At 39.4% G+C, this 22,057-nt stretch overlaps 4 protein-coding genes across 6 annotated transcripts; 3 read left to right on the plus strand and 1 right to left on the minus strand.

The window, feature by feature from the left end:
• The first annotated feature begins 464 nt into the window (after window positions 1-464).
• Window positions 465-5,067, plus strand: LOC113730166 (probable UMP-CMP kinase 2). Of its 3 annotated transcripts, none has more exons than XM_027254677.2 (9): window positions 469-964; window positions 1,081-1,140; window positions 1,742-1,796; window positions 2,079-2,166; window positions 2,286-2,442; window positions 2,679-2,759; window positions 2,887-2,994; window positions 3,834-3,898; window positions 4,580-5,067. In XM_027254677.2, exons 1-8 carry the CDS (start codon window positions 899-901, stop codon window positions 3,894-3,896), a joined length of 678 nt encoding a protein of 225 aa, XP_027110478.1. In that variant the 5' UTR covers window positions 469-898; the 3' UTR covers window positions 3,897-3,898; window positions 4,580-5,067. The 3 variants fall into 3 exon arrangements, with proteins under 3 accessions (XP_071934267.1, XP_027110478.1, XP_027110477.1); XM_027254676.2 differs by having other exon boundaries at window positions 474-964; window positions 2,079-2,196; XM_072078166.1 differs by lacking the exons at window positions 3,834-3,898; window positions 4,580-5,067 and having other exon boundaries at window positions 465-964; window positions 2,079-2,196; window positions 2,679-2,755; window positions 2,887-2,985.
• Window positions 5,068-6,292: 1,225 nt separating this feature from the next.
• LOC113730167 (pentatricopeptide repeat-containing protein At4g25270, chloroplastic-like) lies at window positions 6,293-8,281 on the plus strand. Its single transcript, XM_027254678.2, has one exon. It carries the CDS (start codon window positions 6,583-6,585, stop codon window positions 8,164-8,166), a length of 1,584 nt encoding a protein of 527 aa, XP_027110479.1. The 5' UTR covers window positions 6,293-6,582; the 3' UTR covers window positions 8,167-8,281.
• Window positions 8,282-14,312: 6,031 nt separating this feature from the next.
• On the plus strand, window positions 14,313-15,259 carry LOC113730168 (21 kDa protein-like). Its single transcript, XM_027254680.2, has one exon. It carries the CDS (start codon window positions 14,442-14,444, stop codon window positions 15,027-15,029), a length of 588 nt encoding a protein of 195 aa, XP_027110481.1. The 5' UTR covers window positions 14,313-14,441; the 3' UTR covers window positions 15,030-15,259.
• A 1,820-nt stretch (window positions 15,260-17,079) lies between these two features.
• On the minus strand, window positions 17,080-17,676 carry LOC113730169 (pectinesterase inhibitor 4-like). The gene has a single exon (XM_072081522.1). It carries the CDS (start codon window positions 17,674-17,676, stop codon window positions 17,080-17,082), a length of 597 nt encoding a protein of 198 aa, XP_071937623.1.
• Between the last annotated feature and the right edge of the window lie 4,381 nt (window positions 17,677-22,057).

Here is a 22,057-nt window from a genome sequence, read left to right on the forward strand (position 1 = left end):
TTAAGGGCAGATTTTGGTGAAACTAATTCAAAACAATAAATATAAGTGCCTATTTATATAGTTTGTTCAGTAAAATTTAAGTATCTTTCTACATATAAAGCCTAAGCAGATTTTGGTGTTAACGAAATATGTCATTTTTTGAATTATCAATTTTACCCTTAGGCAAAATGGTTTTACTTGAATTAAGGGCAAAATGGTTTTACAAATTTCGTAGAGCATCATATGTTTCTCAAAATGCACACACATGAAGTGTGCCTTCATCACTAGGGATTAGTCGGGCCCGTAAGGATTGACTCGGACACCTCTGTATCGACAAAAAAAAGAAAAAAAGAAATGTGCCTTCATCACTAGTTTTAATGTATGCTCGGGGGCCGTGGGCACTCATCAGATAAATATCCATTTTTGTATTGGGTTAATCACACACTACTGTATTTGGACTAGAAAAATATACTAGTAAATAAGATCACTTGAACCAGGACCACGGTTCATGAATAGGGGGAATCGGGGCAAACGTGAGTGGGGAGGAACACTTGAACCCTTGCACCTCTCCACCTTGTCTTGCCTTGGCTGGTTCCGTTGTTCGTCTCTCCAGTCCACCCACGCGTAGCTGATTGTCTAAGGGAGATTCCTGTAATTTTAGGCTTGAACGAGAAAGGCAGCATAATGGATCTTCCGTTGAATGGGGAGCATAATAATAATAGTATAGTAAACTCGAAAAGTACACATTGGCCTGATTCTCCACGAAAAGAATTTGTTATTAGCTTTGGTCCATCCATAAGCGCAGTTCGACCCAAGTTCCCTCCGACGCCAAGAATATTAGAATTCCCCGAATTGCAGCCTCGCAATAGTATTTGTTTCTTACTTTCTCTGCATAGTTCGTGAGCGAATAATTTCAGAGATGTGGAGGCGCACGACTTGGTTACCACCTCTATTTTCTTCCTCCAAACGCTCACTCGTCAGCCAGGTATTCTCCACTCATCTGATCTGATTTTCCGCTTTCAAATTCGCTGCTCAAATATGAGAATTCATTAGAATAATGCATCTGAGGTTATGGTGATAGCGTTTCTTTTTTACATCTAGATACAGGGAGCTTACGGACTAAGGATTTGGAGAACGATGAGTTCTGAGATTCAGAAACCGGTATAGATTCCAATTCTTCGTTTGCTTTGCATTTAAAAATATTTAAGGATGACTGCTGCTTTTGACTGATTTTCTGATATTGCGGTTTGTCTGTTGCCGTTGCTGATGCTCTAGTCAAATGCTTTGTTAGAATAGGCTGCGTATTGGCTGAATCCTTCGCATCTACAAGAAGTTGTAGCATGATTTATTCATTTTGCCAATTTTCTTTTAGTGATTAGCAGAGCTATTCTACTGCCTTTGGAATGCGACAGCTGTTTTTTTGTAACTAATAGTATCTTAAAATCAGGAAATGTTTTACATTTGGGAGTTATTATGATTCGGTAAATGAAATAATGACAAGATCGAATGGTGAAGAAAGCGCGAATTGCTGTAGAGGTTATATGTCAGTTTATCCTCCAATTATGGGAGTACTGTTGGCTCAAGTACTCTAGTTAGTAAATTGTTTTTTACTTGCAAGAATCTTGTTCATTCAAGGTGCAAAACCTTGTTCACATTATCCCAATGTTGGGGACTATTAAGATCAGCAGATAGAACTTTTTAGTTTTTTTCATTATTTGGTGAAACTTTCATAATGTCATGTTGTTTTCTTGTGTGGTTGTAGGAAGAAGATGGAACCTTCCCAAGAGGAATAACCCCGTTTATAACTTTTGTCTTGGGTAATCATCTCCGTCATTTTGGGTGACTGAATTATTACTTCGTTGTTCTGCCATGTGACTTGTTGCAACATCTTTACTGTTCATGTTTGTTGCCAAAGCATAAAACTTGTCTGTCTTTTGCTTTCTAGATGTAAATATTTTATTTCGATCATAAACACATATATTGTCAGTTACGGATTCAGTGAGTTGTGGTCAGAAGTCAGAACATGCTGTTTGAAATTGCCTGATAAGCATTAAATACCAGATGGAGATCAACATTGGCTTGAAATTTCATGTTAACAGGAGGCCCAGGTAGTGGAAAAGGAACTCAATGTGCAAGAATTGTTGAAAACTTTGGGTTCACCCACCTGAGTGCAGGAGATCTGTTGAGGCAAGAAATTTCTTCTAATAGTGAAAATGGGTAAATGCAGCAATTTCCATCAACATTATTTGCAAATAAGCACACCATACAAATGTGAAGGTACTTCTGATGATGCGGTCTTGTTTCAGTGCTATGATTTTGAACACCATCAAGGATGGAAAGATTGTTCCTTCTGAAGTAACTGTCAAGCTAATACAAAAGGCAATTGAATCAAGTGAGAGTCATAAATTTCTCATTGATGGTTTCCCACGAACTGAAGAGAACCGTTTGACATACGAAAGAATTGTGAGTGTATCTTCTTTATATGTGACAGTGATTTATAAAGCTATATTTCCCACTATTCAAATTCCATTAATTGGACTAGTAATGCTCTAGCTGGCTCTTTCCTGACCATGGAGATGACTATTTAAGCTTCCTGTTGGTTTATTTGGACATACATCCATTGGAGAAAAATTGTTGGAATTGGGAATATTCGTAGGGATTGGTCTTTCATTCAACTAAAGAGTGAACCACAAATGCAGATTGGTGCCGAACCCAATATTGTGCTTTTCTTTGATTGCCCCCCGGAAGAGATGGTTAAACGAGTGCTGAACCGTAGGCAGGTGCATTTTTCATTTTTCTATTTCTTTTGGATTTTTTCTTTTCTTTTTTCTTCCAGGTGAATGCTACTGTTTACACTTTCCTTCCTTATTTAAAGATAATTAACAAAACTATCATCTTTTAATCTAGGGGCGAGTCGATGATAATGCAAACACGGTCAAGGAACGGTTAAAGATTTTTAGAGCTTTAAGTCTTCCAGTGGTCAACTATTATGCCAAGAAAGGAAAACTTTACAAGGTACTGCCACTGGAGGGAGTATATTTGTTTGCAAGTAGGGCTGCTTTTTGGATCTGGCTTACAGTGCAACTTGAAATGTGACATGTTTTTCAGTAGTTAATAGGTTAATACTCTGTTATACCTTCTTTTTTGTGATAGGTCCTGGATGATACATTGTTTTACTGGCACAAAGTGGTCCTGCACCAAAATCTTTTAATGTATCTGATCTTTTGTTGGTCTGAGTTTTATGTGTTGATTATGCATTTAATACACTATGCATGTTATTTAATTATTTGAAGTATTGCTTCCTATCGAATGGTACTTGAGTTGTGCCATGCACCTCAAGAAGCCGAACAAGAAAGAAAAGCTTTGGATGACATTTCCCTTTCGATTGTCAAACTACTTAATGCTGCTTATGCTTTTAAATCTTATTTTTCTTCTGTTTTATGTTATACTGAAAGAAAAGATTTTGGATGAATAAGATGGAGATATAAGATGTTTACAGACACTTTAGTAGTGACCTTGAGTATGCCCGAGAAAACGGATCCCATGTTTGGGTTGGTCTGGTCTGGTCCTAGGCAGAACTTCTCTATACTGCTTTGCATTTGGTTGTCTTCCAAAACTTCTGCAAAAAAAACTGTCCATGTTGGCAGCTATGCCTGTTCAATCCTCCCTGGTTGATCTCTTAGTTGCTGGATGCTGCCTTTTAATTCCTGGAGTTTAGGTATTCTGTAATTGTAGCAATGTTGTAACACACTTATTTTGTAGGCTTCATCTTGTTCTGATTATGTCTCTTTTTGTAGATTCCATTTTGCGTAGTGAAAGTAATAAGATGTGTCATTGATACTACTGACTTGCAGATTGATGGTACTGGAACAGAAGATGAGATATTTGAACGAGTCCGCCCAATTTTTGCTGCCTAACGGTATGTTTTAAATGTTTTACTGTGTGATTTGAGCATTTATATTCCTAAGTGAGTCACTAATTTTCATATTTAAAACTTGGGGAATATGATATATTCTGCCAAATATTATACCGTTCAATATTGTGAGAATTCCTATGCTTGTGTTCTGCTACGTACTCATTTGTGTGGCTCGTTGTATTGTTCTTCCCATGATTTTATCATGTAATGGCCTGGTGAGATAAATATGTTTCACATGGGTGAGAGAGAGAGAGAGAGAGATGTTTGACTTGGCCCAGAGAGGGGGGGAGGGGGATGGAGAGATTACCAGCTTGTTGTTTAACAGAAGATGCTAGCCATTTGCTGGGATTTTATATGACAACCAGTTTTGATAAATCATGTGAATATTTAACTCTGCTGAAATGCAGATGGAGTGCAATATAGAAACTTAAGTACGCCTTGCAAATATCCAGCACAACTTGCCTTGTTTTAAAAATGATCACTTTGCAATCCAGTTGAATTTTGAGGGAAGATGATGCCCTCCAATGTTCCCCAATCATTAGTCCCTTGAAAAAAATTAAAGAAAACAAGCAAATAAGAAGGAAGAGCTTCTAAAATTGTAGTTTATGACTTACAAGTGCCGTCTGATTGTTTTACTTACTTTCTATTAGGTTTTCAACAAAATCTAAGGAAACACATTTACAGGTCATTACGGTAATAAACCTTTTCTGACGAAACACCAGAGGAACAAAAGTCGATCGAGCTGGACAGATAAGCCTGGCAGGAAGATGTCACTCAGTTGATACTTGCTACTCTGTGAAGGGGCCTGCAGACTGGTAAAAAATTGTTTTCCCCAAGCTGGGAATCCGGATAAGATACTTACTGACCTCCTAATGCCAGTTAAAAAGAAAATTCCTTATTATTCTTTTGCCCATCTTCGATCTCGCTTGATCACGAGGCGTCCCAGTGAATGTAGAGAGAGAGAGAGAGAGAGACTGTAACGCTATATCAGATCAATCACCTTCTCTGAAGACTGTATCTGAGTGCTGGGATTTCGGTTGTGCTATGCAAAATCTGGCAGATTGTCTCAAGGGTAGTATATTGTAGTTTTCTCATTTCTGAAGGAGGATGCTTTGTGATTGGTGAATATCTTCATGAATAAATGGTCAAAAAGATTATTAAATTATTCAAAATGGCATGAGTTGATAACTATTTTTTTTTTTTGGGGTAAAAAGATTACTCAACTCCCTAAAATGAGCATTTGAGATCATTATAACCAACCAATAGGAAAAAAGCAAATTTGACCCACTATTGCAGGTTTTCAAGGATAACAATGCCGTATTCTGATTGACATAGTTTTTATTTAAAGAAAAATCAGGTTTCAGGGGTAAATCTGTATTTTGACCAAATTTCATAGGAGAGACATGTAATTAACAAAAAAAAAAAAAGGGCACCATCAACAACGTCTTCCTCCTCCACCACTATTGCACAACCCAACCAATGCTCTGTTCCCTCCCCTCCTTTCCCGCGCTTCCCCTCCCCTAAAATCACAGCTTAATAGTTAATTAGTTAAATTTCATAGAAGTAATTGGGATCACCTGAAAGGATCCCTCCCCTAAGGCCTTGCTTGGATTGCTGTTTTCCGTAGAAAAATTTCGTCATTTTCCGTGAACACATTTTTCTATTATCTTTTTTCCTCACATACATCAAATTGCTGTTTTTAGTATTTCAGTGAAATTCGTATTCAACCATACAAGCAAAGGTACGCGTTGTTTATTGATTGCTCACAGGTGAGGTGGGCTGCAAATTTAGCCATGTTTGGACAGCAATTTATACATTTCCCAATCACCTTTTCACCTCATATATATCAAATCACTACAGTAATTTTTCTAAAAAAAATCTAGAAAAATGCAATCCAAACACAAGTCTGTCAAGCCTTCTTGTTTGCCCAAATCCAAAACGTTATAAGTATTGAAAAAAATACACCACATTAAGGATTTATATACTTGTAAATCCGTCTTGCTGCACAAGGTCATTAACTAATGACTGAACGTTAGTGTAACACAATCGTACAATTGAACCAATAAGTCGCCGGTTCCACATATGTTACTAAGAAACAAATGAATTCAACCCATACTACTACAAATTGATGCCACTATTGCTTACAATTAGTCACTAGAACTCTAGAACTTCGGGACATCACTTGGAGAGAATCCCCCACCGGTCCTACTTGATTATGCGATCGAACAGTTGATACCTTTATTACCATCAAAAAAAAAAAAAAAAAAAAAATGTAGCAGCAGTCTTCTTTGATTTCCTGCTCCCGTGAACATTGGTGTACAGGCATTTATACGGAAAGGAGGGGAGGGGGGGGGGGGGAAGATAAAGGGGCGGTGGTTAGGAAGGAGGAGGAGAGCACGACACGTTACGTTGATCAAATAAAATATTGTTGGAAAAGAAAGATGGACAAAGAAAAGTCACGTGCAATAGTTTGCTTCCGTGCAATTGGTGCCACAATGCCGCTAAGAGCCGGTGGTTCCCCGGAATTGAATCATTTAGCAGACGAATTCCATTAAAATGAAAACTTTGTGCCGAAAAGATACTACTGTTAAGCAGAAAAACGTATACCACTCATTATTACGTGGTCAGCTCTCTGGAGCAATTTCTAGCGATCACTCTCCGAATTTGGACTCGTCTTAGTTCTCGTTATGCTGGAAATCGGCATAATCCTCCTACAACAACCGTCTCTTTACAAACTCTCTGCATGTCGCCCGCTCTCTTCCTCGTCAAATAAGAAAACCAGTAAGAAACAGAAGCTAAGACAAAATTATCCTCCTCGAGCGAGAACCAAACTCCGATTCCCAGCACCAAATCCCACTCCACTCTTAGCCAAGAACTACCCCCGTACGAAGCTCCAAGCCCTCGAGTTTGTCATTAACGAAATAGAATCCTCAATAGAAAAGGGCATTGAAGTTAATGATACCCATATCTTCGCTTCCCTTTTGGAAACTTGCTTTGACTTACAAGCCTTTGACCATGCTTTTCGAATCCGCCGACTTATACCTGATAAACTTCTGCGCAAAAATGCGGGCATTTCGTCAAAGCTCATCAGATTATGTGCTCTCAACGGGCACTTGGACGAAGCTCACCACCTATTCGATCAAATGCCTAAGCGTCATGAATCGGCTTTTCCATGGAATTCACTGATAGCCGGCTATGCTGAAAAGGGTTTGCACGAAGATGCATTGGCATTGTACTTTCAGATGGTTGAAGAGGGCTTGGAGCCTGATCGGCACACGTTTCCTCGCGTGCTGAAAGCTTGCGGAGGCATTGGGTTGATCCAAGTTGGCGAGGAAGTTCATCGCCATGTAATCCGTTATGGGTTTGGGAATGATGGCTTTGCCCTTAATGCACTAGTCGATATGTATGCTAAATGTGGCGACATTGTTAAGGCTCGAAAAGTCTTCGACAGAATCGTGGATAAGGACTTAGTTTCCTGGAATTCAATGCTAAGTGGATACGTTCGACATGAGCTTATAATGGAGGCACTTGATATATTTGTGTCGATGGTGTGCGAGGGGCTTGAACTCGACTCGGTTACTTTGTCAGCACTTATTTCGAGCGTGTCATCCTGGAGACTTGGAACTCAAATTCACGGATGGGTTCTTCGTCATGGAATCGAATGGGATTTATCTACAGCCAACTCTTTGATTGCTTTTTACTCCAATTGCAATAAGCTGGAGGAAGCGCGGTGGTTGTTTGAACACATGCCTGAGAAGGATTTAATCTCTTGGAACTCAATAATTTCTGCTCATAGTAGAGATGCCGAAGCTTTATTTTACTTTGAGCAAATGGTAGAAGCTAATGCCTCACCAGACGCTATCACATTTGTGTCTTTGTTGTCCGCTTGTGCTCATATGGGTTTGGTAGAAGACGGACAGAGGCTTTTTAGGATGATGAGGAATGACTACGGAGTCAGGCCAATTATGGAGCACTATGCATGCATGGTTAATCTTTATGGAAGGGCGGGACTCATTGATGAAGCTTATGACTTTATCGTGAATAGAATGGATACTGAGGCCGGTCCAACTGTTTGGGGAGCATTGCTCTATGGTTGCTACCTTCATGGAAGCGTTGACTTGGCTGAGATTGCTGCGACAGCATTGTTTGAGTTGGAGCCAGATAATGAGCATAATTTTGAGCTTTTGATGAAGATTTATGTGAGTGCAGGACGGTTTGATGATGTTCAAAAAGTTAAAGCAATGATGTTAGAAAGAGGATTGAATTTGTAGACCAGCTGAATATGTTCTTCTGAAATTTTTAGGAACACCACAGATTAGTGGGAGGTTCAATTCCTTTCTAGTAAAGTATATCTTTGCATGGTGCTGGTCATTACAGTTGGATCAACGAATGCATTTCTTCTCAAGTCAGCAGGAGCAACAAATCTTGTATGGCTCTCAACACATACAATATCGTGCTAGAATAGTCTCCTGGAGGACGCAGCAAAAGAAGCACGTGGGAACAATGGGAACTGGTGTGGATGGGGGAAAAAAAAGACAGGCATCATCTTTCAAAATTTAGCAGCTAAAAGAATACATTAGTGGGCCGTAGGTTTCGTGATTGTTGAAGCCTTGGTCGTCCGCGGCGTCTATATATTTTTTTAAGTAGCCAATACGCCGACAGACAGATTGCTTAGGAGCAAGAAGGATGCGTGCCTTTGACATTCAATCACGAAGCTCTATAATAATGCAGACACTATCGGTAAAGACTAACACAAATGAAATGAATGTGAATATCAAGACAATAATTTGCAAAAGCAAATTAAATTACATTAATTAATTTTGTCACTCAATTCATATTTGTTTTTGACAGTTAATCTTCATTCCATCAAAATTCAAACTAAATCAATTCAAGCGGTCAATTGCATGGGGCTGTTGCTTTATGAAGCACGGGGCAGAGCTTCGAGCAGGCTGAGCCACCCATACATTTGGATTTGGAGAGAAATTAGAGACTGAGGTGCAAGCAGGAGCAGGTACACGTATACTACTGACCTCCATCTGTTAAATTTAGAGGATATTTAAGGGACTAAACTCTCACTCATGACTCACCCACCTAAATTAAATTTAAAATCCGCAATGCTTAGAAAGGCATTTGTCAAGGAATGAATAAATAAATAAATAATACTCCCAACTGGCTGAGACCCTACAATTAAACTACTACTGGTTCTCCAATTGCATGCAATTATTATTCCCAAAAAAAATATCAAAGGGTGGTTGCCTTCCCCTTCCTCTTCCCCGGAGATCAGATCAGACCAGACCACACACTGAGGTCTGGCAAAGCCTATAACACACCTTTGTCGGCCCATAAAATCTTTCGTTATCATTTTATTTTATTAAGTAGTTTAATCATCGCATCCATCGTCGGCGTGACATTCCTCAATAATTCTTCATCTCATCGACTGAACTACACCTAAACCTAAACAAAAATATCTTCCGATGGATCATTATCGTATCGTGCTCCTCGGGGTTGGCTCGGCTGGTGCTGGAGTTGCCTAATCAGGTCCTGATACTGTGTGGTCAGGTTCGACTCCTTCTATCATCTTGTGTATCCTTGAGGAGCGGGGTACACAAGCGCACGAAAATTAGTCTAGTCGAAGGTTGGGACACTCCCTGTGTTGACCAAAGAAAAAAAAATCATTATCGTATCGTAGGATGCTGCTACTGTATTCCAGTATCTTTGTAGTATGTAGTAGTGGTATGTATTACTTACCTCAGTGCTTGTTTCGTATCGTATATCGTATCAGATTAATTAAAGCTCAACTTTCTTAGACGGGGCTGCTTTCGTTGCCGGCTTTTGGAATTCAATTTGGGATTAGGTTTAATTAATTCAACGAAAAGTCATTATTGGAGTTGAAAGAAGACAACTGGCTGTTGGGATTGGGTTCTTGGGTGGTAGTATCCCACTTAGCAGCAGGGTTCCCCCTTTTAGGTTAGTTATTCCACATCGATCGGTTCTGGGAAGGGTTTGGGTTGGATAGTTAAGTCTTGGATTGACTCCAAGAGTTGTCGGCTTTTGAAATTTAATCTGGGATTAGGTTTAATTAATTCAACGAAAAGTCATTGCTGGGTTGCTTTCTCCATCACCGTAAATGCGAATCGGAGTGGGAATGGGGCCTGGGAAAGCGTGAAATACAGAGCCGACAACATCTCTTGACGCCTGTCCCCATGCCCATGCTGATGCGGACTCTCGTTGGATTCTCCAACCTCTAATTCCTGATTCAAAATTTCAACCAATACCAGTTAGAAACCGACAAAACGGTAATGTGCCGTGGCCATGCAAAGAAAATGAATTTTACACGTATTATTTCCTATGTCCGGAGGATGTTTTTTTTTCATCGGGAGAGCCTTTCAAAAAAAAAAAAGAATTTTCTCGTACTATAAAATTAATTTGTATGGCGCTCGAAAGGTCGATGATGATGGCCTCCTACAAGTAGGGCAGAATAAAAAAGAGAAGAGAGAGAGAGATATGACATTCTGGCTAGGCCAATAATCTTATATCCTTATTGTTTGTTAGCACCAAAAAATAAAAAATCACAAATTGAAAGTATATTTCAACACACATAAAAAAAAAATTTTGAAGAAGAAGAGTATAATAATCACAAATACATAAAAGCACATCTAAAAACTCTCTGTACCTTCAGCAAGTAAAATTACTAAAACTTGACTATACTTGAAATTATTAAAAGAGAAATAGAAAAAACACACACCTATTAATTATTAGGAAGGTTGGTTGGTTCTTTTAATCATGCCAACACCTATTAATTCCAAAGCTAGTAGTGGCTTTGAGTTGAAATCAATCAAGAAAAACAAGCTAGAAAGAAAGAGTAACCAAAAACCTTTTTTTGACTCCTCCAAATCTGGTTTTGACAAAAAAAAAAAAAAAAAAAAATCTGGTTTTGAAAACGTTACTCCCGGACGGGTGCTTTTGGAAGACTTGGAGCTTTATTTTATTTTGCCGCTTTACAAAAGCAAAAGTAAAAAGTAGGCTGCATTGTCCCACCAAAGTATATAAAATTGGGAGTAGTTTTTTCTCGATTATGGTGCGCTAATAATCTTGCTGCTTTGGAAGGGAGTTTCTTGATTATGGTGAACTATAGCAGTACCATAAGACGTCCTGCTAACTGGTAATAGTAACAAAAATGGTTTCACACTCTATTATCATCGGATACCTATTATTATCATCTACACAGAACAAAGACCACAAACATTACATTCACAAATCACATGTCTGGTCTGGCATAGCATCTCAAATGCATCATCCATATGCACCCGCCCTACCCACCGGTTACCAACGCCGGTATTCGAGGATGGGTAAGCCCTTCATGTAGAAAGGCTCATTTTTCATGTCTGAAAACCATACTGATAACATATATTCTCAATTTTGCTAGCTTAATTATAAAAATTGACTGGAAATCATGACATGTTTTTACGATTGACTAAAGCATGAAAATTATTAAAAGTAAAAGAGGCGGGTCATTTTTTTTTTTTTTTTAAGTTTCTTTTACGTTGGTATGTTAAGTATCATTTTCGCATGTTGAGTATCATTAGGAATCCATTCTAACTCGACAATTTGTTTCATTACCAAAGCCACGAAAGTGACGACATGACTAAAATTTTTCTCTCTCTGTGATTTTTTTTTGGTGCTTGTCAAATGGAGACAAACAAAGCTGGTGTGGGGACTGCAAAATAGGAGTATTAGGGTACGCTGGCGTGGGGCAGCACTGAGCTGCGCCATAAATCAAAACTGTAGGAAGCAAACAAGAGTGAGCTGGCTGGTTGGTTTGAGTCAACGTCGGTAGCAAAACGTCAAACCACAAATACATTAAAAATTTCGAACAGCAGTACATTCCCACCGCAATATCGCGGGTCCACATATCTCATCTCCTGCTACTCTGCCGATTTTCCTTGATTTTGTGCTTGATTGGCGGAGTACTTTTTTCCGCCACATAGACAGTGAGTTTGTTTGTATAAGAGTTTATTTGGATGATTTATTTGAGATATTTATTGTAGCATTTTTTGTGATGTGATGTGATGTATGTGAGATAAAAAGGTGATTGGAATTTATGAAAACAAATTTTGCAAACCAAATTATCTTTGTCCAAACAAACTCAATACTATTATCCCTTCGTTGATTTTAAAAAGGGATAATTTCAGGAACCTTCCTTGAGATCTCTGAGAGTCTCACTCACCTCTCCTGAACTTTGCAAAATATCAGCTACCTCCCCTAAAACTAAGCAGAGTATATCAAATCTCACCCAATTCAAATGCACAAACAATTTTAAATATATATCAGGAGAGAGAAAAACACTCCATCCCACATTTGTCCTCAAGATTATCATTAGTGACTTAGGCCTTGTTTGGCACTTGAGTTTTTTGTCAAGTTTATCTGTTACAAGTTTTTTAAAAACTTTAGCAACAGTAATCTCAAAAAAAATTTCAAAATTTTTAAACTATACACTTCAAAATATTCCAAAAATTTACATATTTCAAAAAATTTTAAAAAAACTTCTACAGTAAGTTACAGTAAAATTTAGACAAACGTCCAAAAAATTCACTTGTCAAACGGAGCCTTAATTTTTTGTTGAACAGTACAAATCATCTAACAACAATGAAATTTCAGAGAGTGTATCTGAAATTAATGGAAAAGGCAAGGTGCCTATTGCATTTTGGAAGGTAGAAGCCAATAGCTCCTTGTGCACAGCTAAACCAACGATAAAGAGCAAATAATAGTTAAGTTGGTTAATCATTCGTATTAGTCATTTAACTAATTCTGTCAAAATAGTTTCGAAATATATCATAAGTTATGAGGGTATATCTGTCAAATCATCATCAATGATATCACAAATAGGGCCTAATAACCTGACAGGGGAGGTAGCTGATATTTTGCAAAGTTTAGGGGAGGTGAGTGAGACTGTCAGAAACCTCAGGGGAGGTTTTTGAAATATCTCTTTTAAAAATGTCATACTTTTTATTTTAAAATATTTATTATATTAAAAAAATTTAATTTTTTTAAATATAATTATTTTTTCTAATTATGTGTATGTTATCATTTAAATTTAAATTTTAAATTTATAAAAATAAAATTAAAAAATATAAATATCACAATCAAATCATTGATTTTAAAAAATTAAGGCCCTGTTAGATGTGCAGAATTTGGAAGCAATCCTCGAGAATGTGACAGAGACGGCCATGGGATTGCGTGGGGGTTGCGTAGGGAAGAGTAAGGGAGGTGAAGGAAATCAAATACTGTAGAAAGGTGGACTATGTGTGCCCTTTTTGCTTAGAATATGAGGACAAAAATGCCCTCGAAAGAAGCACATGGCGTTCGTGTGAATTGGTCATCCGGTTGCAAAACCGGAGAAACTGGCTAAAAAGGCCACGGATTTCCCATTTTACAAGTTCGAGGGCTTAAAGTCAGCAAAAAATAGATGAGGGGCTTAATTTTACCTAGACAAAGAGTTAAAGGGTCAATTGGATAATTTGTCCTTTTTTTTTCTCTCTACGTCCGGCACAAAGGGGGGTGGCGCAGAGGGGGGCGGCGAGGGGGGCACAGGGGGGAAGGGGCAGAGAGGGGCGACGCAGAAGGGGACGGCGGGGGAGAGAGGGAATGCGGGGGGGAGGGGGAAGGGGCAGATGGGGGTGGCGCAGCGGGGGAGAGGGGGAAGGCGGGGCAGAGGGGGACGGCGGGAGAGAGAGGGAAGGCGGGGCAGAGGGGGACGGCGGGAGAGAGAGGGAAGGCGGGGCAGAGGGGGACGGCGGGAGAGAAGGGGCAGAGGGGGAAGGGGCAGAGGGGGGTGGCGCAGAGGGAGGCGGCGGGGGAGAGAGGGGAAGGGGCAGAGGGGGGCAGCGGGGGGAGGGGGAAGGGGCAGAGGGGGGCGACGGGAGGTGGAGTTGCTGCTGGGGGTGGCGGAGGTAACGGGGAAGAAGAAGAAGAAGGAGAAGAAGAAGAAGAAGAAAAAGAGAGGAAAGAAAAGAAAAAGGAAAGAAAGAAAAAGAAAAAGAAAAAGAAAGGGAAAGAGAAAAAAAAAAGAATAAAAAGTTTTTCACCTTACAAAAACTTTTACAAAATTTTTTCAAAAACTTCTAAAGTACACTACTGTAAAGTTTTAGACAAACTCCCAAAAAATTCAGGTTCCAAACAGGCCTTAAATTTTCAACTAAATAACTGGGATTGAGAGAATATTATTTTATGATTTATGATGCCTAATTGCAAATACGCCAAACCCAATATGAAATCAAACACTCGGCGCACGTTAGATGACGGAAACACGACGAGTTCACATACCCAGGGCCTGGGCCCCAATTTACACGTGACATACCATTCGAGTCTTTTAAACTCTTCCCCACTTTTCATTTTCCTATTATATATAGAGACATAGATTGCCTTCAATGATGCTGTGAATAGAACCTATTCTCCTTCAGTCTTCATCCACCCTACCCTCTCTTCTTATCAGTTATCACATACATATCCATCCGCTCTCTAAGGGCGAAAAAGTAAAAAAAGGGAGATGGCTTACCCAATACTGCCTTTACTAATTTTGAGTCTGTCCCTCTCGTGGATTCCGGCCAAGTCAGATGCCGCGGCCGCAGCCACCAGTTTCATCCGGGCCAAATGCAGAACCACTACCTACCCATCTCTGTGTGTCGAATCCCTTTCGACTTTCGCCGCGACCATTCAGAGGAGCCCGAACCAGTTGGCCCAAACGGCTCTGTCCGTGAGCCTGGACAGGGCTCAGTCCACTAGAGCATTCGTGGCTAAGCTTTCCAAATTCAGAGGGCTGCAAGGTAGAGAGTATGCAGCTCTGAGGGACTGCTTAGAACAGATGGCCGACAGCGTGGACCGGCTCAGCAACTCCGTCCAGGAGATCAAGAACTTGGGTAGGTCCCGGGGGCCGGAGCTATTCTGGCACATCAGCAACGCACAGACTTGGGTGAGTGCTGCGCTCACTGACGACAGCACTTGTGCGGATGGGTTTGCCGGCCGGACCTTGAATGGAAGGGTTAAGTCTTCCATTAAAACCAGAATGACCAATGTTGCACAGGTGACCAGCAATGCCTTGGCATTGATTAACCAAATGGCTGGTGGAAACTACTAGAAAGCAGTAAATCACTCAGCATGCGAAGGTCTCAGGTTTAATTTGTTTCCTCTGATCTCAGCCTCAGCCAGCGCTTGTGTGTCTGTTAGCTTTACTTTTGAGTTTTCAACCTTGAATGTGTATAGTAGTAGCAGTACTAAGAAATTACTCAAGCCTTTTTTTTTTTTTTTGTCTTGTTTAATTATTATACGCAATACGATGAGCCGTGCGTCCTTTTTTCTCGTCTTTAATTTGACTGGCGACTAACTAATGCTTTTACTTTTCGTGTTTTTTTTTTAAAAAAAAAAAATTTGGAAATCATTTTCAAAAGGGAAGTTGCTTGACTGGTCAGCATCCATTTGATTTTTAATTATGGGGCCCCATGCCAATGAAATAGCTTAAGTCGATCTAAACGTCCCTTCTAATAAATAATTTTAATGCCTTTTTCTTTTTATTTTTTGACACCGGCAATTGACAAATGAGGACTTCCCTAGCATGCATCGAATATCGATCGAGTAGTTAGTAAGTATCGTATCGTATCGTAAATCATCGGCGGTGACCAGCATCTTATTCCGAGGTGGAATGGAAAATTGGAAAAGACGACGCGTCCTCCGCAGAATTTGTCATTTTGGTCTAATTTTGATCCTACGAAGATTTCCAATCTTCCACTGGCTTGCTTTGACGCTTACGATGGGGGGTAGGGGCCTAATTCTAAGGACCCAAATATTCTTCTTTCAACCCTTGAATAATAGTAGTAATAACACATTTACATTTCCCAACCATCCTCCTCTTATTGGATAGCCAATTATTCCAAATAACACATTTACATTTCCTGATAATTGGATAGTCAATTATTTTAAATAATATTTTTTTTGCATTATAAATATATTTTTTAATTTATTTTTTTATATTTTTAATCACTTTTTTATCTCATATACATCAAATCACAAAAAAAACTACAATAATTATTCCAACTAATATTTCAAATAATACTCTGTCCAAACAATTCCATTATTATTATTGAAAGTGCCATCATATTCATAAGGGAATTACTATTAAACAGGGCCAGAGGCGGCGCCCTTTCATGATCACTATTCCTGTTCCTTTCTGCAACATATGTCGCGGTGGCAGCTGCCCCAGCTGCAACTTCCCCAGATGCTGCACAAGGGAATCTAGAGGCCTTATGCAAGAAAGCCCACGATGTTGATTCCTGCATTAATTTGATTCGCTGGAATGGTACCGAAAAGTCCTGTCAAAGTCCTTGTCCAAGGCCAGGAACTTCATGACAAAAGCAGCGGGTCAGGGGTTTGGAGGCCAGAACAGCAAATTGCATCGTTGGACTGCGTGGGTAAGATGAGTGACAGCGTAGAAACTCTCCAGCAATTAAAAGTTCCGCACGAGTTTGTAGAAATGTTCAAAACTGAAAGCTGCTGAGGGATATGATGGCATAAGAAAAATGTGCAGACTTTGTATTGGATTTAGCCACAAATCAAGAGGAAGCTTGCTACAAGTCGTTGGTAAGTCGTCAACACCCGGTCTTGCAACAAGTTAGGGATTTAGCAAACAACGCTTCCACGGCCAACAAGATTGTAGTCTTGGACATTTAAGCTTCCCAACTTACAAATTTGTAATTTGGGTTCTGTAAGTTGGCTAGTATTCCTAACTATAGCACTTTTTTGGGAAATGTACGTATCGGCAATGGGCAAAAACCTATCCACCAGACCAAATTCCCTAGTCTACCAGTTGGGAGCCAATGTTGGCTGCACTCTCGATCAGCTATATGTATTGCAGATTTTGTACTAGACTATATAATAAAGCAGCAACAAAGACTGAGAAGTGTACGATTGAATCACTCGTACTTGGAAAAAAAAATGAGGCATAAGCTCCACTGTTATTATTTATAATACCATCATGCCTATGGAATTTCATAAATTACAATTGTCGCGTGCATGTTGATAGTGCTGTTAGTGCTACCAAAATGAAGTGCAGATTGTGTGAAAAGTGAAAGCCATCCAGAAATTAATTCCAGACAAACAATTTACTGCGACAGACAGAAGCAGTTCAATCACTGCTAGTAAAGATGGTTGATTAGGTATAGAGCATTGCTTATAAGCTTTTGTGGAGGTAATACGAAACTTTTGATATTTGCCCTGAGGGCAGGACTAATTTTTCTCCCAGTAAATCCATCCAGGCATGACTCCAGATCCGTTATGGCAGCGCTACCCCAAGTCTTGGCATTAGCCCATTGGAACTGCCGGTCGGCACCTCCAAGACGTGTCATTGCACTAAGAGCCTGCTTGAGCTCAGAAATCGCATCTTTCACATCATACATGCAGTCTTTGAGGGCTGCGGCTTCCATGCGCGAATAGTACCCTTTCCGAGAGGCCAGCTTTGAAACTTTGGCGGTTGTGTTGCTGGCGCCTTGTATGGCTACGCTGAGGGCCGTCTTACACAGCTTTAAGGGGTTGGTTTGGACGTAAGAGGCGTAGGGATAAAGGGTTCTGATGCAAACTGCAGGATAGGTCGTGGCGCTGCATCTGGTTTTCACGAAGTTTGTGTAGGCTGACGGGGTTGTGGCAGCTGAAGTTGGTTGCACCAAGGAAATGGAGGAAACGAGGGAGAGAAAAGTGCACAAGAACTTTTTTGTTAGGTTGTAATTCTTCTCCATTTTCCACTTCCTTTTTGACTTGCCGTTTATGTCAGTTTACACATTTGAGCAGGGATCGATGATGAGAAATACTACTGCTATATATATATATAGATAGGTATCAGGTGGGTTTAATGTTTAATCGAATGTGAATCCGTTGAAAGTTTCAGACTAGCCAAGGGGCAAAAGTAGGGGTTGGGGAAAGTTGCTTGCATGTATTGATCTGTGAGTATGTGAATTGTGATACCAACGCCAATTTCGTCGACAAACGCTGCAGCAGGCTACAGTCACATGCAATCTTCTGTATTCTAAATTCGATTGCTTAATTTTTTATCCATTGATTGATAGATTAAATTATTGGATACGGAATATGGAAAGGAGATTGATTGCAACTGAGACGCATTTGATCTTGGCACGCAATCTTAGTTTACTTCCTTCGTAAGACCTTGCTGGAAGAGGGTCAGGTCTTCTGGGTTGCCTCCATTTCTCTTGTGAATTTGATCCATGGCACATAGGAGTGTGCAAAATAAAAAAAAAAATCCATTTATCGAACAAATTCAAATTAAATTCAAAATTTTCGAAATTGGTAATTCGAAATTTAAAATTGAAATTAGATTTTTTGATTTTAAATTATACGAATTTGGTTCGAATTCAATAATGAAAATTTTCAAATCAAAAATTTCTATTTCTATTTCAAATTTATTTTTCATATATATATATATATATATAATACTACTAACCCTCAAAGGATGGAATTAATTCCAACATAATGTCACACTACAACTTAAAATAATGAGAACTAGTTCCAAAATTCCTGAATACATCACGATATTGGGCAACTGGAATTGTTTAAGCAAGTCGATCAAAAAGAAAGGTCCGAGAGGGAGGGGGGTTCACGTGCCACAGACCCAGGGGATAAGCCCGGGTCGATTTAAAAAATAAAAAGTCTACATCTCGAAGATCGTGCAAAAGCCCAAGGCCTCGCATGATTCGCTGCGGATTCCCGTTGGAACGTGGGCTGCGGCAAATGCTGCTGGACTATAGGCGATGTTGTTGGTGGCGGCGGCGGCGGCAGAAGCAGTGGGTGGTGGCGATGAGTAGTGGACGAAAGGCTGGGTTTTTCAAAAAAAGAAAATTCATACCGAGCCTGAGTTTGTGTTGAAATTGCAACGAAGACAAATTTTTTTTAAATACTAAAAATTTTAATTTCTTGAATATTAAAAAGAAAAAAGTCAACACAAAGCTTTTCAAAATTGCTTGTGTGTTACCCAAAAAAAAAAAGAAGAAGAATTTTGCTATCAATAGACTCTAATTTACACCAAATTTATCATTTTAATGCGACAATAAAGCTATGAAAAGGAAGATTCCAAAATTTCTTATTGAGCAACAGGTTCCAGGCAAGCCCTTTCTGAGCCAAGAAAGAGGAAAAGGAGGATATATATATAATTACTTATTTGTCTGCTTTGTCCCCCAGGCCAGAATCTGGGTGAAATCTGCTGAGGTAGTTAATTTGACGAGTATAGTCAAAAGTCAATCAAACTGCTAGCTAGTAATTTGATTTACTTTTTAGGAAAGTTGATGTCAGATTAACTTTCCGTTTCTTTTGTCCTTTCCGAATTTGTTGAAGGCTGGCTGACTATTACTCTATTAGTCGAAAGACAATCAAAACAGGCAAGTTCATTTATACCATTCCAAGGATTGGGGAAAAAAAAAAAAAAAAAAAAAAACAGGTGGAGTAACGGTGGTCGTAATGGTTGGTGATGAGATTGTCGAGAGCACGATTCGAACTGAGCTAGCGAACCGGGGGAGGGGGACGAACTGGTGTCAGCGAGGGGAAATCCGAACTGACCTGCAAAAGAATGAATTGCGGGACTAGCTCCCCGTTGTGACTCCGACGGTCAAATCAGTTATAGCTATGAGTAAAGTAACAGTAATGATTACTATAAATGGCGTACTTTACTTTGTCTCGTTGTACTATATTTATAGGACTATTGGTAGTAGTTTTCTTATAGGATTATGAGCCCTACCACAGATAGACTCCTCTTTGGATTCTGTCTGCTGGTTTCGAAGGGCTTTGAGAGCTTCGGTCCACTCGGTCCACCTAGCTAGAAAGCGATGGTCTTGCCTGAGTTAACTTGCTCGAACTGACACGTGGCGTTGGCGAATTGGCTCCTCCACAGTTGGGGTTTCTGAATTTGTTGATTTTTTCTTGAAAAAGTAGTTCCACGAGGGTGGTCAAGATCAGCCAACAACTGATCATCAATAGGACAATAGATGGCTGTTGATACGAATTAAGCCAATAATGAAGGCAAGTGAGATATTTATTTTCTTATACTTTATATGCATCTAAATCTAATTGAAACGGTTGGCGTAGGGTAGGGTCCTACAGACCATTCAACGCCAGAATTCCCATTCCCACTTTCTTCTCTCTCTCTCTATTTTTTATTTTTAAAAAATAACAATAATATGCCTTCGAAAGGCTGGTCCTCCCTCCACACAAGGTTGAAATGTGATGGAGAGTTCCTCACGTAATCATAGACTTAAAGGTTTGTTGGGATAAAAGGTCAAGGATTCAAATTTTACTTTCTATCACTTGGCACAATACGTGACTGTCAGTTTAAGTGGCTTAAAGTGATTCAGTCCCCGTCGGTTCTCTTATGTCCAGTTGCGCCCTTTCCCTTAGAATAAGTTAGAGTAGGAATAAGGGTAGACATGAGATAGGCAACAAAAAAATAGGGAGTTCCCCATGTTCTCGCCACGTTACATTGTGCTACTTCAACAGTGAGTGGTACGTAAAGGACCCAATGTAGAAACTACTTCCAAGTTGTTTTGCATCCGGTCCCTTTTGTCTCCCAATTAGTGCAGCTTCAACCAAACTAAACGGGTCTTGTTTTGGCTCCTAGATATTTGTAGGTCCTCTCCTTATAATTGATTTTAGCTTCTATCGTGTTTAATATTCTAATTATAATGACGTGCACGGCCGCCATCATTATAATTATACTGTTCGGCCCGCTAATTAATTATATTCAAACAACTCTCTATCTTTTCTTCTTTTTTTTTTTTTTTGAAGAGAAAAAGGGATGCATTATGGTTGCTCATATCATGCGTTGCATCCTCCTTCTTATTCTCCGTATATATCTATCTTTACCAGTTCTCCATATATTTCTATTCACGGACACACCCTACGAAAACATTTTTATTTGTTTGGACGGCCAAGGCGCGGGGGGGCTGCTAGCCTCCATGACTTGGGCAGGCACTTATTCTGTAATAGCACTTGGGTTTACTCCACAAACAATTGCTTACTACATTAATTTGGTTTTGGCGCAGATGGAACTACTCAAATTGAAACCGGCCTTGTGACGTCCGTGTTGGCCGACAACTCAAATTGGTTTTTAGCACCAAAATAGTATGAAATGTTGGTTAGATTGCAAAGGAGCTCTCCATTTTTATTTCTTCTTCCTATCCTGTGTAGTATGTTGTTCCCGTTAATCACTTGGATAGATCCGATCTATGCAGATCATGTGATCCAAATTTTACCACGTCATTTTATCAATTCCTCAATAATTGATGATGTAACAAAATTTAAACAATATAATCTACGCAAATCAGGTCTATCCAAATTTCTGCCGAATGAATATGCAAATTTATACATTAGAGTCTGGAGTTTGGACACGGGGGAAGTCAAGTGGTCAAGTTGGTTCTGCTAGCCAAAGGCCACTTGGTGAAAATGAAATGAGGAAATGACATTTGGGTGCACCTGTCTAGCCAGCCAGTTGATGATAGCCATAGCCCATAGGCCATATCTAAAACCAGCCATAGGCCCAATTGGGTGCACCTGTCTAGTGTTGCTATCACACATGGCGCCCATTCATCTTGGAACTTTATGCCCAATACATGCATCCAATTAAGTTGCCCACAAGTTGCGCTTAGCTAAAAAAAAAAAAAAAAAAAAAAAAATTCTTATCCATTGCTGCCAGCCGCCACCGTGGCTCATTTTTCTTTTGTCTCCTAGTTATTGGGTGATAACAATTGACTCATCTTGACTTGCCCAAAAAAGAAAAGGAAAAAGAAAACTGATTTTGACCTTTTTTTTTTTACTAATTATAGTAATTGTTAAGAGTATTTTGTTATAGGATAAACTGCTTAGGAGCTCCTGAACTATTTGAGTCATCAACTATAGACTCTTCATCTATTTAAGTCTCAAATTACCCTCTCTCAACAATAAAAATAGTCAAATACTGATCCTTCAATTTATATCTACCATTAAAACATATGGATATAAGTGCAAAATTTGACGAATTTAATGGCAAAAATGGATAGAAAGATCGAAATTTAATACTTTTTATTATTGAGGAACTAATTTAAGATTTGAAATAGATGAGGGGTCAAAAATTAATAACTA

Source organism: Coffea arabica, chromosome 2e (assembly GCF_036785885.1).
Source record: "Coffea arabica cultivar ET-39 chromosome 2e, Coffea Arabica ET-39 HiFi, whole genome shotgun sequence".
NCBI lineage: Eukaryota > Viridiplantae > Streptophyta > Magnoliopsida > Gentianales > Rubiaceae > Coffea > Coffea arabica.

Excerpts from the sequence above, each read along its gene's own strand:
- LOC113730169 (XM_072081522.1), bottom strand. The coding sequence starts at position 17,676 with ATGGAGAAGAATTACAACCTAACAAAAAAGTTCTTGTGCACTTTTCTC.
- LOC113730166 (XM_027254676.2), top strand. The coding sequence starts at position 899 with ATGTGGAGGCGCACGACTTGGTTACCACCTCTATTTTCTTCCTCCAAA. Across the intron at positions 1,797-2,078 it reads GTTTATAACTTTTGTCTTGG|GAGGCCCAGGTAGTGGAAAA; the intron begins GTAATCATCTCC and ends TCATGTTAACAG. Across the intron at positions 2,760-2,886 it reads GAGTGCTGAACCGTAGGCAG|GGGCGAGTCGATGATAATGC; the intron begins GTGCATTTTTCA and ends CTTTTAATCTAG.
- LOC113730168 (XM_027254680.2), top strand. The coding sequence starts at position 14,442 with ATGGCTTACCCAATACTGCCTTTACTAATTTTGAGTCTGTCCCTCTCG.
- LOC113730167 (XM_027254678.2), top strand. The coding sequence starts at position 6,583 with ATGCTGGAAATCGGCATAATCCTCCTACAACAACCGTCTCTTTACAAA.